This window comes from Carassius carassius, chromosome 36 (genome assembly GCF_963082965.1).
Source record: "Carassius carassius chromosome 36, fCarCar2.1, whole genome shotgun sequence".
NCBI lineage: Eukaryota > Metazoa > Chordata > Actinopteri > Cypriniformes > Cyprinidae > Carassius > Carassius carassius.
Window position 1 is genome coordinate 4,491,463 of NC_081790.1, and position 19,830 is coordinate 4,511,292.

At 40.4% G+C, this 19,830-nt stretch overlaps 1 protein-coding gene across 1 annotated transcript in view; it reads left to right on the forward strand.

Annotated features, from left to right (window-relative positions):
• Positions 1-19,830, forward strand: part of col5a1 (procollagen, type V, alpha 1) — a 62,712-nt gene that overhangs the window by 15,706 nt on the left and 27,176 nt on the right. The window contains exons 3-5 of the mRNA XM_059525417.1: positions 2,029-2,242; positions 3,669-3,831; positions 18,928-19,059. Of these exons, the coding sequence (XP_059381400.1) occupies positions 2,029-2,242; positions 3,669-3,831; positions 18,928-19,059 (509 nt within the window). The remainder of the gene's footprint in view (positions 1-2,028; positions 2,243-3,668; positions 3,832-18,927; positions 19,060-19,830) is intronic.

Consider the following 19,830-nt stretch of genomic DNA (forward strand, 5'->3'; position numbering starts at 1 on the left):
TAAGAAATTTGCATTTCAGTCAGACGTTAAATCTTGAGGTTCATCTGGTGGCTTTATTTTTTTGACATTCATACACACAGTGTGTGAAATGAAGCACTTAATGTAAACAAAAGCAGAAACTAACCTCTTTGTTCTTGTTCTTGGACAGCTCCGATTATTAACATTCAGAAATCTGTGCAGATCAGACCTCAGATAACCTCATTAGTGTTTTATGAGGTTTTTAGAGATGTAGACTGTCTGTAATGGTGTGACTCGAGCAGAATCACATCTGAAGACTCAAAAAATATCCCCAGACATAAACAGAGGAAAAAAGGAGGAGTTAGACGATGGAGACGGGATTCCAGGAAGGCCGTCTGAGAGTTTTTAGTAACATGTTCTCTCTAAATCATTAGAAACTTTGTGAAATCCAGTACTGGACTGTAAACCTGTGCAGTTGATCAAAGCATAAACACACTAAACACTGCAGCAATCATCAGGTGTGTTTACTGCACTTATGTATGGATGCTTTGTCTTTTGGATGACTGGAAAACTCACTTCCTGTCCAAGCAGCCTAGATTTTCTCAGAGGTCTTGGCGAAGGGCATCTGTTTGGCACATGTTTGTGTGTGTGAGAGAGGGAAGTCATGTCTGTTCTTCTCGTTTTAGAAGGAGACTGTTTAATTTCACCCTTTTTTCCTTCTCTTTATTTGTTTTTTTTTCAAAGTTTGACTGGACTTAAAGTTCAGTCTTAAAGGAACAGTTCACCCAGAAAAGTCAATCTAAAAGCTGCTCTTTTCCAGACAGGAACAAGGAGTTTTTGAGCTTCAGAAATAACCAAAAAAGGAACATAAATGTCTTGTTTGCTGTCAGGATAAAATTCAAATACATTATCTGGTTAAAGGCGGTGTCAGAAAGTTAGCATTTTTAAGCAAACAAAAAATTGGGTCTCTAGGATTTGTAATGTTTTTAAAAGAAGTCTCTTATGCTCACCATAGCTGTATTTATTTGTGTATACAGTAAAATCTGTAACATCATTACAATTTAAAATAACGTTTCTATTTCAATTTATTTGAAAATATAATTTATTTCTGTGATGCAAAGCTGAATTTTCAGCATCATCACACACACATGATCCTTCAGAAATCATTCTAATATACTGATTTGCTGCTCATGAGGCATTTATTAAAATTACTAATGTTGTAACAATCTTTTGTAACTTAATGTCTTTACTGTCAGTTTTGGTCAATTTGTTGCATTCGTGTTGAATAAAAGTATTAATTTCTTTCAAAAAAAACAAAAAAAAAAAACTTCCTGACTCTAAACTTTCTTCTGAAAAATATAGTGCACAAATCAAATGGACCACTTTTATGAAAATTTAATGATACTTTACTGGTGTTTTTGGAGCCCGATAGTCCTAATTCACTTTCAATGTGTAGAAAAGAGTCAACTCTGAGATTCCCAAAAAACAGCTCATTTTATGTTCCTCACAAGAAAAAAAGTCATAGTTTGGACTGGTATTATGGTGAGTAAACAGTGACAGAATGTTCATTTTTCAGTGAGCTGCTCCTTTAAGAATGTTGCCGTATATTTTCCTCTCTGTTTGTACTTGTGATTCTTTCTGTTTGTTCTCTCCACCTCTCTCTGCTAGATGAATTAGAGTAATAAAATGTCTCTTAGGGAACAGCTGTTCTCCTCATTACTCTGTCCATCTCTCTCGCTCTCTATACTCCCTCCCAGAAGATCCAAGACTCTTATCAACACACACACACACACACACACACACACACACACACACACACACACACACACACACACACACACACACACACACACACACACACAGTTACAGAGTTTCCCAAAGATGTGCCAGAGATCCAACCGTTTTCCATTCTGCTATTATCCATGTCAAACACTTTATCTTTGTTACCCGTCAGCATCTGTCCGCTCATAGACATGATGTAATGCTCTGTCACACACTGTCCTCAATATTTTGTGCCAAGTAAACCCCCTAAAACACTGGATTTTCAAAAATAACACTCTCTTTCTTTAGCGTCCGTGTTTCCTGAGGACTTCTCCATCTTGGCGACGGTGAGGCCGAACAAAGGCAGTCAGTCTTTCTTGCTGTCGGTGTATAACGAACAGGGGATCCAGCAGCTCGGTCTGGAAGTGGGACGCTCCCCTGTTTTCCTGTATGAGGATCACTTGGGCAAACCCGGCCCGGAGGACTACCCGCTCTTCAGAGGGGTCAACTTGGCAGACGGAAAGTAAGACACGTGCACAAGCTGTGTATTGATAATTTGAAATATGTTGTGTAAATTTTGACACAGTATTTCACTGTCAGGAATTATTTTCTTGACACTGGAAACTTTAGGGCCGGTTACGTAACGTCTGGTTAGGATTTAGTGTGTTTGGTTTTGATGTGCGACATATTTAATCTATCACACTGCTGTGGAGCCAACACCTGCACAGGTGAGCAGACACAGGTGTGACGCCCTGTTTAACTACAGAAACACCGCAGAAACACATCAATAACACATGTGTAGATGGAAAACTTCGGGTAAATAGATAGATAGATAGATAGATAGATAGATAGATAGATAGATAGATAGATAGATAGATAGATAGATAGATAGATAGATAGATAGATAGATAGATAGATAGATAGATAGATAAATGGATGGATGGATGGATGGATTGGTGGGTGGGTGTGTGGGTGGATGGATGGATGGATGATGGATAGATAGATAGATAGATAGATAGATAGATAGATAGATAGATAGATAGATAGATAGATAGATAGATATCTAGATGGGTGGATGGGTGGATGGGTGGATGGATGGATGGATGGATGGATGGGTGGATGGATGGATGGATGGATGGATGGATGGATGGGTGGATGGATGATAGATAGATGCATAGATGCATAGATAGATAGATAGATAGATAGATGGATAGATGGATGGATGGATGGATGGATGGATGGATGGATGGATAGATGGATGGATGGATGGATGGGTGGATGGATGATAGATAGATGCATAGATAGATAGATAGATAGATAGATAGATGGATGGATGGGTGGATGGGTGGATGGATGATAGATAGATAGATAGATAGATAGATAGATAGATAGATAGATAGATAGATAGATAGATAGATAGATAGATAGATAGATAGATGGATGGATGGATGGATGGATGATGGATGGATAGATAGATGGATCGATAGATGGATGATAGATAGATCGATGCATAGATAGATAGATAGATAGATGGGTGGGTGGATGGATGAATGATAGATAGATAGATAGATAGATAGGTGGATGGAAGGATGGATGGATGATAGATAGATGCATAGATAGATAGATAGATAGATAGATAGATAGATAGATAGATAGATAGATAGATAGATAGATAGATAGATAGATAGATAGATAGATAGATAGATAGATGGGTTGATGGATGGGTGGATGGATGGGTGATAGATGGATTGATGGATGGATGGATGATAGATAGATGCATAGATAGATAGATAGATAGATAGATAGATAGATAGATAGATAGATAGATAGATGGATGGATGATAGATGGATGGATGGATGGATGGATGATAGATAGATGCATAGATAGATAGATAGATGGATGGATGGATAAATGGATAGACCCTGATCCGTGCGTGTGTTTCTGTCAGGTGGCACCGTGTGGCGATCAGTGTTCACAAACAGAGCATCACTCTGGTTTTGGACTGTAAGAAAAAGGTGACACGGACGTTATCCAGAAGCCCTCACCCCATCATCGACACTAAAGGCATCGTGGTCTTTGGGACGCGTATCCTGGATGAGGAGGTGTTTGAGGTAAGAAGCAGCTCCAGAGTCTTTCCTACAGAATATTAGTCAAAAAGTTTTTCACATCTCCTCAGAGCAGGGATCCTCAAATCTGGCCCACGAGATCCACCTTTCTAACCCCAATCAAACAGACCTGAGCATGCTAATCAGTGTCTTCAGGATCATTAGAAAATCACAGGTATGTGAGTTTGATCAAGGTTGGAGCTAAACTTTGCAGCTCATTGGCCCTCCAGGACAAGATTTGAGGAACCCTGCCTTAGAGGCTTCTTTATTGCTCTTTCATGGCTTAGCAGTTTGATGAGAGTAAGAATTGAGATACAGTAGAAGATATATTTAATTTGAACTGGCCCTCAATGGTCTTGTTGTCAGGGTCTTTAGCAGGGATTTGTGGATATGTGTCTTTGTTCTTAACTGAGTGATGAAATGTTTCAGCATCTTTCTGTGACTGTGTCCAGTGGAGATGTGAGAAAGGAACGTGTGCATGTTTGTTTAGCACCTAGTTGTGGTTATGTAGTGCTAATGTAAGATTGTAGGGTTAACTTGTGGCACAAGGGTTTATAGACTGTCAAGTGTGCTTGTGTGTGTGTGTGTGTAATGGTCAGGTCTACCATAAATGTTTAAAATAAGTATACAGTACATGTGAAGTGTGGTTTTGCTTGTTTTTGGTCAGACTGTATTGCTCAGAAAGATATATCATAGTACTCATGTTATTTCTGCAGTCAGTGTGTCCTTTAAAAGACATAGTGATAATAAAAAATGAGATGGGGAAAAAAAAATATATTTCAGTTCTTTTGTGTTTGCTCGCAAAATGTTTGCATTTTCCTGAGAAATTTAATTTTTGCTTGCAAGACTTTTGTGTTTGAATTAATATGAGGTGGTGGGAGGAAAAAGGATATTTGTCTAATCTGCAAAGTTTTTTTTTGTAAGAAATGCAACACTTTTGTTAGAGAAACCAAATATTTTGTGTGAAAAAGCAAAGTTTCTTGACTGAACGTTGTACTTCTGCCAGAAAATGCTAATTTTTGCAAGAGAATGAAAAGTTTTTTTGGGGATATGTAATACTTTTGCGAGATAATTTTTTTTTGAGAGAATTGCAATACTTTTGCGAGAGAATGTAAATATTTGTGAGAAAATGCAGCGTTTCTTGAGAGAAATGCAATAGTTTTGTAAGGGTATTGCAAATATTTAGCTAGAAAATGCAACCTTTCTTGAGAGAAATGCAATACTTTTGCAAGAGAATGAAAATATATTGTGAGAAGACGCAACATTTCTTGAGAAAAACATAATACTTTGGCTAGAGAATAAAAAAATATTTAGGGAGAAAATGCAACGTTTCTTTAGAGAAGTACAAAACTTTTGCAGGAGAATGCAAATATTTTAGAATATAATTTTTTTGTTATGTTAGATTAGTCAAAAGTTAAGACGTTTTTGCACAATATTGGACAAAAATGCAAAATAAATAATGCAGTGCAGTATGCAGGAAGCAGTTCTTTTTATAAACACATGCAAATCCAAAACATCTTAATCGTGTCTTGATAGCAAAAACTGAAGGATTGTGGGATTGGAACGGTCTGTGAGTGGACGTGAGTCATTCAGAAGGACTGTAGGTAATGTTAGTGTTCATCCCGAGGGTTTTGACCGCAGACGCACAGGGTTCATGGAATGCTGATGTGTCTTTAAGGTTTGGTCTACCTTTCTGTTTGAAGTTCAAGTGTTTGGAGAAAATGGAAAGAGGTGTGTGTTTTTTTCCACAGAGCGAGACACAGAGTCACCACAGAACCTTAACCAAACCCCTGTCGTATACACACAGAAAAATCACATTTCATTTCAGAGCCTGCACGTGTAATTCAAATCCCTTAAATGCTGACACATTTTACTAAGATAAAAAGAAAGAGAGAATAGACAAAAGACAGAGAGAAATAAGAGGGAATCTCAAAATCTGAGAGGAAATGAACAAAAAGCATACACTAGATGTTGTGTTATTTGCATTAAGTTGACCTGTTGGGTTTATTTAGATTTGAGTGCTTAAATTTACCTAGTTGTTTCTTTAAAATGATATAAAATGCAGCATGTTCCAAAAACTGTGTGAGCTTCCTACTTACCTACCAGAATGCATTGGGATGAGCTCAGTGATTTCATCCAACATGGCATATGAGTCATTTTGACTATAAATAATAAACTTAATTTCTGGGGCTTTAATGGAAAATACTGATATACTGTTAAAGATCTGTTTAGTTAAAAATGCACTCAATATTGAATGTTTTCATGCTCATTTAATGCTACCATCATAATGAAATGATAAATGATGCCCTTTAATTGTAGCAGAGAGTTTTGCATAGGAAAGCACTGTTTGCTTCATTTTTTATTTTTTAAATGTAAAAACTAAATTCTTGCCTTTGTTGCACAAATAATTACAAAGCAACAGCAAGTAACACATTAAATGTGACATTTTGAGGTAGGATGACTGAAATTATAAAACATACTCTAATAATCTTTGTTTTAAAGCTTTGAAAAATATATATATTGTTAATAGTGAGGTTCTACACTGCAGAGCATTCTGAATGTAGACAGTAAAGTCTCCTGCAGCATCTCACTGTTATCAGTTTTAAGTTTTTTATCAGATGAAAAATATCTCACTCACGGAGGAAAAGGTGATGTTTTTGTGGAAAGTTCTGGTCAGAATGAGGAGTTTGAAGCTCATGTTGACATCATTGAGGGGGTTTCCACAGCACACGTACAGGTCAGCAGAAGTGTGTGTGTGTGTGTGTGTGTGGGAGAATTTCTCAAATCTTACAGACGTGTGGTTGAAATCAGCATGATTCATATGTCACTCATTGCACTCGTCTGCTTGATCTGTATCTTCATTCTGTCTCACCTGACTGAAAGAGAAAATGAGAGAGGAAGAAAGGTATTTAATGAAAGAAATGCTTAATGTTTAGAGTTTCTCTTTTAAAGAAGGACAACAGCAGCTTTAAACTCAAGAGAGCTGACATGACATAAAACTGCATTCACTATACATTTAACTTCTATTATGTGCTGCATTTCTGAGTGGAATGAAATACTGTGTAGAAAATAAAGTGGGCGGGACTTGATAGTCAGGATGCATTAAATTGATCAAAAGTGACAGTAAAGACATCATGTAGCAAAAATTTCCAGTTTGGTTTTTCTAAAATTTTATTAAAGAACCCTGAAAAAAATAGCATTTCCGCAAAAATATTAAGCAGCGCAACATTATTCAACATTGATAATAATAGGAAGTGTTTCTTGAACAGAAAATCAGGATATCAGAGTGATTTCTGAAGGATCATGTGACATTGAAGACTGGAGTAATGATGCTGAAAATTCAGCTCTGCATCTCAGGAAAAAATCATTTTAGTCATTTTAAAATTTTTGAAAAAGACAAAAAAAAAAAATTAAAAATTGAAATAATATTTCACTATATTACTTTGTGAAATTGATCAAATAAATGCTGCCTTGATAACAATACAGACGTCTTTCAAAAATCAACCACAAACATTTGCATCCCCAAATAGTCAAGTACATTACATATTTGTTTATTTTTCTTATTTGTTTACATATTTCGCCATTCAATTGGGTGCTGCTTAAATTTCAAATTGCACATTTAAATATGAATTTGTATGTAAATTGGTGACTAAACTTTCTCAGGCGGAATGAGGGAGAAAATGAAAGAAACACTGAACAGATGTTTTGGTTCAGTAGTTTCCGGCATTCCAAATTAAACTTTATAATGGTTCCTAGTAAAAACACAGTCTAAATAATCCATCATTCAATGCTGCAGTTAAGGAAGCTGAACATACAAGACCAAGAAACTTTTGCTGTAGGGCCAGATATGGCATTATAATCAAATGGAGAAGTGAAAGGGGAGTTGAATGATGAAGAAAAGGAGAAATGAAGGAGTGAATGCTGACAGAGGGTTGGTGGACAAAAGGAACGCAGGGAAAATGCAGTGGTAGACATGCCTGTTGCTTTTGGCAGAGATCGTAAAGGTCTCCAGTCGCTGCCACTGTGTGTGTGTTCACGTCATTGGATGGCTAGGTTTCTGTGGTTGGTTTTTTTGACTCTTGAGAATGGCCAGAAACTGCCTGGATCTGTGTGTGTATGTGTGTGTGTGTATGTGTATGTGTGTGCGTGTGTGAACACCGTCACACGTGTGAGCGTCCGCATGTGGCGATTGCAGTTTTCGCACAGAGATTCCGTCGCTCTTGTGGAGCGTTTCATGCAGCTTCGTTAAAATCTTCTGCGATCGCTCCCACAGCGTGAGTCCGTGTTCTAATGCGGATCACATGCGGCCTGATTCCCGTGTCTTGGGCTGATGAGGTCATAAGCAGCTGCGATGATGTCATTTTTAAACAAACCTAATAAGTACAAGTCCTCGAGCTTTGAAACTGTGATTAGTCCGGATAGAGTGTGTCTGTGTGGCTGAATCAAACACAAACTGTCATGAACATGTCTGGGTCATATTAAACTCCAAAAACTGTTTTTAACATGTTTAACGTTGTCTATATTTAATGATAATTTACAGAATTACACAAAAGACTGCCATGAAAATTATGTCACCTTGCAAATCCAGAAATGAAATACATAAATAAAATGTAAAAAAAAAATGTCAAAGACCTATCATACAGGTTTCATTTTCTTTATGCATCGTATGTAAGTAGTATTATTAAATATGAATTGGAATAATTTCTATATGAGTGTGTGTGTGTGTATGTTATAGAGTATAATATGTATGTGTATAGATTATAGATTATAATATGTATCATTATAATACTATTATAATACTAATAATTATATATTTATTATTTTATTATTATTTTGCCTTAATTCTAATATTATTTGTATATACATTCAATGGCTTTTATTGCAATCAATATATACATATATAAAAAAAATTATAAATTTATTATATATATATTTTGTGTGTATATAAAACATGATTATATATGATAATTATATGTATTTTAATAATATTCTATATTATAATCCTTGTAATTTCTGTATTGATAGTATTATACATTTATCATGTTATATTTAAACATTTTATAATTACAATATTAATTGTTTAAGATATATAGTAAGATAAATTATATAATTATATATAAATAAGATAATTATTTAATTAATAATTTATACAAGTGATTTCAGGCTATAGTATGAGTCAGACATGTTTTCATGAGATTCATCCAATGCGTGTGTGCAGTACATGCACTTGTGTGTGTGTGTGTGTAAACATGCAAAATGAAATATGGACAGAACGAGGAATCGAGATGGTTTCAAGGACTGAAGGGAACGTGTTGTACTCTGGGCTCCCTACCAGAAGTAGTCTGGGATCCATCCTCCATTTTTGTTCATTTGCAGCAGTGCTGTATATCGCCCCCTTCTGTTGACTGGAGCCATGTGATACTAATTTTCGAGAAAGTGGTGTTGTTTTGAAACATTTAAAAAGTGTTTCTGTGTCTATGTGTGTGTGTGCAGTGTTTTGGCTGTGCACGTCACCACAGGCAGCTGCTGAAACAGTTAGTTCAGACTCCAGAGAGAGATGTGGAGAGCTTTTGGGGAAAAAGACGCTCTCTCTGTCCCACATTAATGTGATCAATTTCTCTCAGACACACAGAAATCCTAGAATAGATCTCTGTACACCTCTGTTTCTGCTTTCCTCTTGCCTGTTCTGCTGCTCTTCTCCTCGCACGCTATGCAAACAGAAGTATTGTGTGTTCAAATCTGGAGTAATGTGGAAAGTCCAAGGGATCGTTTTACAGACCTGATTTATTCAGAAGAGGATGAGTGTGATTAATAATAGCTTCAAGGGATTTATAAAGGACTATATATTGTCTAGAACTGCCAAAAGTTTTATTTTAATGTTAGGGCTCATCTGAATGTGTTTGATGGGGGTGAAATAATAATTGAAAGCTTACTTGTCAATGGATGTCGTGTAAGAGCTTGTGCTAAAATTACCACTCAGTGACTATATTTAGTTTATGTTAAGAATAGTAGATTTGTCTGTGTGTGTGTGTTGGGCCGGTTTGAAAGGTTTGAAGTGTGTGTGGATTAAGCAGACTCTGGATTTGGGATCTGAATCTGGTGTCAAGTTCAAACACATGTTTACTCTGGCAAACAATCCAGAGCAACAGCCAGCGAGAAATGACTACAATCATTGTTCCTACAGTAAAGCTTTAGGAAAATGTCACGAGTGACAAAGAGAACAAAAACAGGGAATGAAACCAGGAAAGACACTGATGCTACTTACACTGTTTTTTTTTTTTTTTAAAGAAGACTCTTATGTTCTCCAGTGCTGCATTTACTTGATAAAAAATCCAGTGAAAACAGGAATATTAAGAAATCCTATTCCAATTTCAAATAGCTGTTTTGTATTTAAATATATTTAAAAATTTGATCAATATTTAAAAATTGTGATCAAAGCTGTATTTTCAGCATCATCACTCCAGTCTTCAGTGTCACATGATCCTTCTGAAATCATTCTAATATGCTGATTTGTCGAAAACAGTTGTGCTGCTTCATATTTTTGCGGAAACCATGATGCTTTTTTTTTTTGCGGATTCTTTGATGAATAGAAATTTCAAAAGAGCAACATTTATGTGAAACAGATAGTTTTTGTGTCATTATGTCTTTACTGTAACTTTTCATCAGTTTAACGCATACTTGTTGAATAAAAGTAATTTTTTCAGTAAAAAAAAAAATCCAAACTTTTTGTGCAAACAGTAGTGCACAAGAACGGCATGCTAATTTCATTTTACATGCATTTTTGAATATAAGCCATAATTTAATAATCTAATTTGAAGGCACTCATTTGCATCCAAAGTACATGCATAATCACTAAAAATAAATGATTTAATGAAAAAGATTCATAATGCAGGCCCATCTGTCTCATTAAAACAATTATTGTTTTTATTAAATTAAAATCTGTGTTTTTTGTTGTTGTTTTTTGTTTTTGCTTTTTACACACAGAGTGGATATTGTGACACTAACAATGGAGGACAGGAGGCAGATGCAAGTAAAGGTAGTTTATTGACAGGAGTTGTGATGGATTAATGCTGGTGAGTGACGCAGGAACCACGATGGCAGCACAGACAGGTGGGTAGGTGATTTGAGTGCGTTGGTAGAGATGACGGTGGTGGTAGATCGGTGATCCGTGGTGATAATCCGTGAGTGACTGTGATAATCCCAAGTAGACCGAACAGGAAACAGGGCAAGGACAGGAACACAGGAGCACGAACAGACATCAACACATGGACCTCAAACAACGATCTGACAAACAGGAGACGAAAGACAGGGCGTTATATAGGCGGTTGGAATGAGATGCACCTGCCGCTGATCAGGCGATCAGTGGCCACACCCACATGAACCAATCAACATGACATAACATGACTACAGCTGGAGACGGTGCGTTCACGAACCGTGACAGTACCCCTCCTCCTAAGGACGCCTCCTGGCGTCCCCAGAATCTCTTACCTGTCGATTGTAATCATCGATAAGGGAGTGATCCAGGATGTCCCTGGCAGGTACCCAACTTCTCTCCTCCGGACCGTAACCCTCCCAGTCCACCAAGTACTGAAATCCGCGTCCCCTCCTTCTAGAGTCCAGAATACGATTTACCAAATAGGTGGTCTCCCCATCTACGAGACGCGGCGGGGGAGGGACCGGGGTAGGCGGATTAATGGGAGAATGAAATACGGGCTTAATTTTGGACACATGAAAGGCGGGATGAATTCTCCTGTACGTAGGAGGGAGTTTAATGCGGACTGCCACCGGACTAATGATTTTGGTGACAGTAAACGGGCCAATAAATTTGGGAGCCAATTTATTAGATACGGACCGGAGAGGAATATTCTTGGTTGAAAGCCACACCTTTTGACCCACGACGTATACGGGAGGCCTAGACCGGTGGCGATCGGCCTTGGCCTTGGTGCGCGCCCCCGCTTGGAGTAGAGTCTCACGGGCTCTGGTCCAAGTGCGGTGGCACCTCTGGACGAAGGCGTGAGCGGAGGGGACCGCAACTTCGGATTCCATACTGGGAAAAATAGGTGGCTGGTAACCTACACTACACTCAAAAGGAGATAGGCCCGTAGCTGATACTGGTAAGGTATTGTGGGCGTACTCCACCATAGACAATTGTTGGCTCCAGGAGGAAGGATTCTTGGAGACCAAACATCGCAACACCCTTTCCAAATCTTGGTTGGCTCTCTCGGTTTGACCATTGCTCTGGGGGTGAAACCCTGAGGACAGACTTACAGTCGCTCCCAGTAGTCTACAGAATTCTTGCCAAAATTTAGCCACAAATTGGGGTCCCCTGTCGGAAACCACGTCTATCGGGAGGCCATGTAAACGAAAGACGTGGTCTACGACGGTCAACGCTGTCTCCTTGGCTGAGGGTAATTTGGGCAAGGGAATAAAGTGGGCCGCCTTCGAGAACCGGTCCACCACGGTTAAAACTACCGTGTTTCCCTGGGAGGGTGGGAGGGCGGTAATAAAATCTAGAGCGATGTGGGACCAGGGTCTCGAAGGGTTGGAGTAACCCATCAGGGGGCCGATTGGAAGTCTTACCAGTGGCACAAACCGAGCAAGCCAAAACAAAACTGTGAATGTCGCGAGCCATAAGTGGCCACCAGAATCGTTGCTTGACTAAAAATCTAGTACGGTTAACCCCTGGATGGCAAGCTACATTCGAGCAATGTCCCCACTGGATAACGTTGGACCTTAATCCCTCCGGCACAAATAAACGGTTCGGTGGGCACCCGGGCGGAGGCATTACCCCTTCTAAGGCCGTTCTGACCTTCGATTCGATCTCCCATGTGAGAGTGGAGACCACTAATGTCTCAGGAAAAATACACTCGGGAGTGGACGGGCGTTCGGAATGGTCAAAAATACGCGACAAAGAATCGGGTTTGATATTTTTGGACCTCTTGGCGGTGCTAATGTACTCTAAATTCTTGTGGTCAGTCCATACTATAAAAGGAACCCCCGATCCCTCTAACCAGTGTCGCCATTCCTCTAATGCCATCTTAACTGCCAACAATTCTCGGTTACCAATATCATAATTTCGTTCTGCCGGAGATAAACGATATGAAAAATACGCGCAAGGGTGGACCTTGTCGTCTAAGGGAGAACGTTGAGATAACACCGCTCCTACCCCCACCTCTGATGCGTCGACCTCCACCACGAACTGACGTGTAGGGTCAGGGGTAATCAGAATAGGGGCTGAAATGAAACGGCTCTTCAGTTTGGCAAACACAGCCTCAGCTGTGTCCGACCACCTGAACGCAGTCTTGGCGGAGGTCAAGGCGGTCAGAGGTGCGGCTAGTTGGCTGAAGTTGCGAATAAAACGCCGGTAGAAGTTAGCGAACCCCAGAAACCTCTGTAGGGCCTTAAGGGAATCTGGGCTTGGCCATTCTACCACAGCCTTAACCTTCTCGGGATCCATGCGTATTCCCTCAGTCGACACGATATACCCCAAAAATGGAATTGACTGTGCATGAAATTCGCATTTCTCCGCCTTGACAAAAAGCCCATTCTCTAGCAACCTCTGAAGCACTCGTTGGACGTGCTGCACATGTTCCTGGAGAGAAGAAGAAAAAATCAATATGTCGTCCAGGTAGACATAAATGAACTGATCGATCATATCTCGCAGCACGTCGTTGACAAGTGCCTGGAAGACCGCTGGGGAGTTGGAGAGCCCAAAGGGCATAACCAAGTATTCAAAGTGCCCTCTGGGGGTGTTAAAAGCGGTCTTCCATTCATCCCCCTCCCTGATCCGAACCAAATGATACGCATTGCGTAAGTCCAGTTTTGTGAAAATTGACGCTCCCTGCAACCTCTCGAAGGCCGAAGACATCAACGGCAAAGGATAAGTATTCTTTACCGTGATGTTGTTCAGTCCCCGGTAATCAATACAAGGTCGCAGAGATCCGTCCTTCTTTCCCACAAAAAAGAACCCCGCCCCCGCAGGAGAAGAGGAAGGGCGGATGAATTTAGAAGCTAGAGAATCAGAAATATATTTCTCCATAGCCTCCCTCTCTGGAACAGAAAGTGAATAGAGTTTGCCCTTAGGCGGAGACTTACCTGATAGTAAATCTATGGCACAGTCGTAAGGACGATGCGGAGGAAGAGAAGCAGCCCGAGACTTACTGAACACTTCCTTCAGATGGAGGTACTCAGCGGGCACGTTAGACAAATCCACCGCCTCCTCCTGCAACACAGACACAGACACAGACGGACAGGCAGACACTAGACAAGACTCATGACATCTTTTACACCAAGACAAAACGGAGTTAGAGAGCCAGTCAATGCTAGGGTTGTGGAGGAGGAGCCAAGGGTGTCCGAGGACAATGGGTGCCAGGGGAGAGTCAAGGATGTGAAAAGAGATGGTTTCGGAGTGATTGCCAGAGGTGATGAGTGTAATGTCTTCAGTGATGTATGATATGGTGGGAAGTTGCTGACCAGTGAGGGCGTGAACCGTGATGTGGTGCGGAAGAGGTCTGAGGGGGATGTGGAGCTTGTGGGCTAATGTGCTGTCCATGAAGTTACCTTCTGCCCCGGAATCCAGTAGTGCCTGACAGTGATGTGTCTGTGCTGACCACCGCAGCCATACCGGGAGGAGCGTAGAAGATGATGGTGATGATGATGATGAGGTCTTCTCGGCGGAGATCCCACCCGATAGTAGCCTCATACGTACTACCGGGCCTGGCCTTTTACCGGACAGGCGTGGGCTTGATGTCCGGCTCCCCCGCAGTAAAGGCAAAGGCCCAGGGACCTCCGCCTCTCCTTCTCCTCCCGGGAAAGCCGAGCTCGCCCTACCTGCATGGGCTCGTGATCGTAGACGGGGCTGGCCACGTCCCCGCCGCTGAACCGCACGTCTGCCGGTCCCCTGGATGGGGTGTTGAGTAGCCCCCTCCTCTCCATCCGTGCCAGACGTGCGTCGACCCGAAGGGCCAGCTCAATGAGTCCATTGAACGACGGGGGAAGGTCCAGGGCGTAGATCTCCCTCTGGACGCGGTCAGCCAGCCCATGCAGGAACATGTCCCACTGCGCCTCCTCGTTCCAATGGCACTCCGCCGCCAGGGTCCGGAACTCGATGGAGTAGTCCGAGACGGATCTCTCATGCTGGCGCAACTCCGCCAGCCTCCTGGCCGCCTCCCGTCCTGCGGCGGCCCGATCAAAGACCCGTCTCATCTCGGCGGAGAGGGCCTGGAACGAGGCGCAGCATGGGTCCTGGTTCTCCCACACCGCTGTTCCCCACAATGCCGCCCTCCCAGAGAGCAGGGTCAGGACGAACGCCACCTTGGCCCTCTCAGTGGCGAACGTTCTAGGCTGGAGGGCAAAATGCATATCACAACGGTTAAGGAAAGCTCTACAATAATCGGGTTCACCTGAGTAAGCCTCCGGAATCGGGAGGCGTGGTTCCGGCTGGGAGGGGGCCTCCGATGGTGCTGGTGGAACAGGCGGTGTGAGTGGCGCAGTGGGAGCTCGTAATAGCTGGAACTGTTGGGTGAGCTCGGACACCTGCGTCACTAAAGCCTGAACCGCGCGACCAGTGTCGTTAAGAGTCCGCTCCTGGGAGTCCATCCTCCGAACACTGGCGCTGAGGAAAGCTTCGAGAGAGGAGGGTTGATTACTCGCTGCCTCCATGTTGGTCAGATCGTTCTGTGACGCTAACAATGGAGGACAGGAGGCAGATGCAAGTAAAGGTAGTTTATTGACAGGAGTTGTGATGGATGAATGCTGGTGAGTGACGCAGGAACCACGATGGCAGCACAGACAGGTGGGTAGGTGATTTGAGTGCGTTGGTAGAGATGACGGTGGTGGTAGATCGGTGATCCGTGGTGATAATCCGTGAGTGACTGTGATAATCCCAAGTAGACCGAACAGGAAACAGGGCAAGGACAGGAACACAGGAGCACGAACAGACATCAACACATGGACCTCAAACAACGATCTGACAAACAGGAGACGAAAGACAGGGCGTTATATAGGCGGTTGGAATGAGATGCACCTGCCGCTGATCAGGCGATCAGTGGCCACACCCACATGAACCAATCAACATGACATAACATGACTACAGCTGGAGACGGTGCGTTCACGAACCGTGACAGATATATAATGCTCCATGTTGCATTTGTTTATTAAAAAAAAAAAATTTATGTCTCCTGGATTTCACATGTTACCTTATATGGCTAAAGGTAATTTTCATAAAGATAATTCAGTTCAAAAGAACATCATTTATTTCTGTCACTTTAAGTCAATTATTTTTACTGTCACTTTTAGTCAATTTAATGCATCCTTGCTGAACATATTTTGCTTAAAGCAGAACTTAAAGCATGTTACCCTGCACCAACGTTTCCCTGAGAACAAAAGTACCCATAATTCTCTCTGTTATGCAATTTGGAGCTCTGTGTTCAGCTGTTTGCTCGGCTCCAGAAGCGTTTTGTTTTGCAGTATTCTCTGTGGCTCTTGTGTTTGCTGTGCTGACTCTGTCTGGTCACTCTCACAGCCAAATCTCCACACAGCCTGGAGAGCCTTCTTCACGACTCTCTCTCTCTTTCTGTCTCTTTGTCTTGTTTTTCCGTGATGATTTAAATCTCCTTCATTAGATAATCTATTTGTGTGCTCTAGTCTCTTCATGTTTGACTCTAAACTCGTGTCAGTTCCAGACATTCATCTTCCTGAGTTCACACTCACTTTGCTCACATTTTCTCCACCGGCTTGTACAAGTTTCCTCAGATCGCTGTGGGAAAAATGTGTATTAGTGCGTGTATAACAAGGAAGAATCACCGATTAGACTGATATATGAATCTGACTGGTATAATAAATCAGTGCCATTTAGAAACGGATTGAAATAATAGTATAATAAAAGTGATGATGCAATGTCAGCTCTTGAATAAATTACGCTTTATTAATTCAGTTGCACACACACACGATGAGTGGAAAAACCTTTAAACCTCAAAATGGACTAAAAATATCACTTCAATTAAAAATCGCTGAATATAACAAAATCAATTGCTGTTATAAACACTCTAATAACAAGCATTAACAATCAACTTGGCAGTGCATTATGGGAAAGAGTCATTTGTTCATGAAGCAGATTATTCTGGTCATAACTGAAAGGAATGTGTTCTTTTTTGTGCATGTGGAAATGAGAGAGAAATGCTCACAAATTATAGTAATCATGGACAAGTGGATTATTGTTTTGCAGTGAGCACATATTGTAAAGTCAGTCAAACACGAATTACCTTTTCAGATGGTAATGGAATGTTTCTCTCTCATAGTGTGTGTGTGTGTGTGTGTGTGTGTGAGTGTACAGATGCTGGTCATTGTGCCCTAATTCAATTGGACAGTTTTGGCGTCTGCTCAGGTTCTGACTCAACCCTCTCCTCCCAGACTGTGACCCACTTTCAGTGTGTGTGTGTATGTGTGTGTTTCCTGTCCTATTGCAACAGGTGTTTCATCCCTTTTCCATACTGTATTCATTATTTTTTCAAAAACCATGGTTATTGAATGAAAGGACACAACTGTTTCTCTCCTGTTTCTATGCGTGCTTTGAATTTTAGATCAATTTAACATAATGCTGTTTTGACTCTGATTCATATGAAGACTCATCATATTTGTGTGATTGTTGTAAATGTTTCTTCATGCATTAGTATACAGTTCAATGGTAGGTTTGGCAAACCAAGAACAGCTCTTATTCTTTTCTTCTGTTAACAGTTCTTGGACCTCTGCACTTTTCCAAACACTTACGAATCAGTCTGAGTTGCTGAAGTAATCGGACTCACTTACTCAAACACTATATAAAACGAGAATGACTAGTTAGTGAACCTTATTCCTGCTGACTCTGTGCTGCATTAAAACATCATTTCAAATCATAATTTGGCAACATTATGAGAACAGAAATATTTATGAATAATATTTACATAATTAATTATATTCAAATTTATGTTTTAATGAATTATAATTAGGGCTGCACGATGTGTCGTTTAAGCATCGATATCGCGATGTACAAGTCCACGATAGTCACATCGCAGGATGTGCGATGTAGGCTGTCGTAGTTGATCCGTTATTCATTAACTGTACGGGCCAGCTACTCCCCTGCCCTTGACAAATGTGATTCATGGATTAATTGCACAGTTTAACCATCATAGAGTGAAAGTTTATAATTTGCATGTGTTTTTAAGTCCTGTCAGTTTAACAGGGCAGAGAGAGAGAGAGCACGTGAGAAAGAGTGAGAGAGAGAGCGCACGAGAGAGAGAGAGGGAGAGAGAGGGAGAGAGACAGAGGGAGAGAGAGAGAGAGAGAGAGAGAGAGAGAGAGAGAGAGAAAGAGGCCGCACGCTCACCGTCTTCAAACAACACGAGCGCTGTCTTGCTCTCTGTCCCTCGCGCATATTAATCAATTGACACGATGGTGTCGATGTTTAAATCATTTAAAATGAGAATGTAAGTGTGCTCACCCCATTTTTGTTTGCAAGAAAAAATTAGATTAGATTTCATATCGCAATATATATCGCAGAAAAATAAAATATCGCAATATAATTTTTTACCAATATCGTGCACCCCTAATTATAATCAATTAACATTATTTTATAAATATATATTTAGAATTAATTAATTAATTGTGTGTGTGTGTGTATATATACAGTATATATATATATTTAATATGTTATTCTATTATTGTTAAAATTATAGTACATTATTATGTACATTATACATTATTATGCATAAATGTTTGGAATTATATAAATTATTTTTATCTAGCTCTTTTTTGATACCTTAGCTCTAGCTGGCTCTTTAAAACATTAGCTTATGTAAAGTAAAAGTAAATCACACTACTTAGTAAATGTTCGTAAATTGTAAGCTGTAAAAGATGTAACTGTTTATTAAAGGTGCATTGAATGGACTCTACTTCTTTCCCTCACAGCATCATTTTCATTTGCATCAAAATAGTGGGAATTTTGCTCTCTCTGCTGGTCTTATTTGTCTCTTACATGGCCTGTAACAAGCACAAAGATGTGTCAATCCTTCATATTTGTTTTGTGCTATTTACAGAAGTTCTAACAGTTGATTTCTTTGTTTCCAGGGTGACATCCAGCAGTTGATGATTGTATCGGACTATCGCGCTGCGTTTGATTACTGTGAGCACTACAGCCCCGATTGTGAGGTTCCTGCACCTGAACAGCACCAGAACCAAGACCCAAACACTGATAAAGATGTAAGTTCATATACTGTTCTTCCTCCAAGATTCATTTCCTTTAGAGCTTGAAGAGCATTGAGGACATTCCAAAAAAGCTCTGTACAAAGCCAAACCAGCATAGATTCACCTCTGTTGAACTCAAGAACATCTTATCGAGTGTTGGGGCACCCCAAAGCTCTTTTAAATCTGAAATCAAAAATAAAATCAGCCAAGCACTTAACAATAATCCCTTGCCTAAATGGTAAATTATTTAGTGCAAGTGCTGATCACATTCTCTTCCGTAAATATAGAATCTGGTTTTGGTGTTACAGTTGGCATATCTGACAGCACAAAGCGCATTTATTCAGCTTTCAATCAATATTTGGAATGAGAAACAAATTAAAATGGAGTAATAAAACATGCCTCTACTTGTGTGCGTGTTTTTCAGGCGTATTAATTCTTTATGGCTCTTTCCATCTCATCGGAAAAGACCCAGTTGCATGCAGTCTGTTAAGAGTGAATTTTTCCAACCGAACGTATGAGCTCATCAGTCAGACAAACGAAAAGAGAGAGAGATAGAGGGAGGAGATGAGAGCTCTGAAGCAGGTCTCAGCCTGTGCAGCATTTGGGATCAGTATTGCTGACATACTGTATTAATGATGTAAATTTTTTTTAAAAGAAAATACATTATTTTGTCACTAAATTAAATGCTAAAGTAATATTCAAGTCTATCTGTTAAAGTACGACAAGCAAAAAAAAATCACATTTCACATTTATGAGATGAATTAAATTTTCAGATTTTGCCAGTTG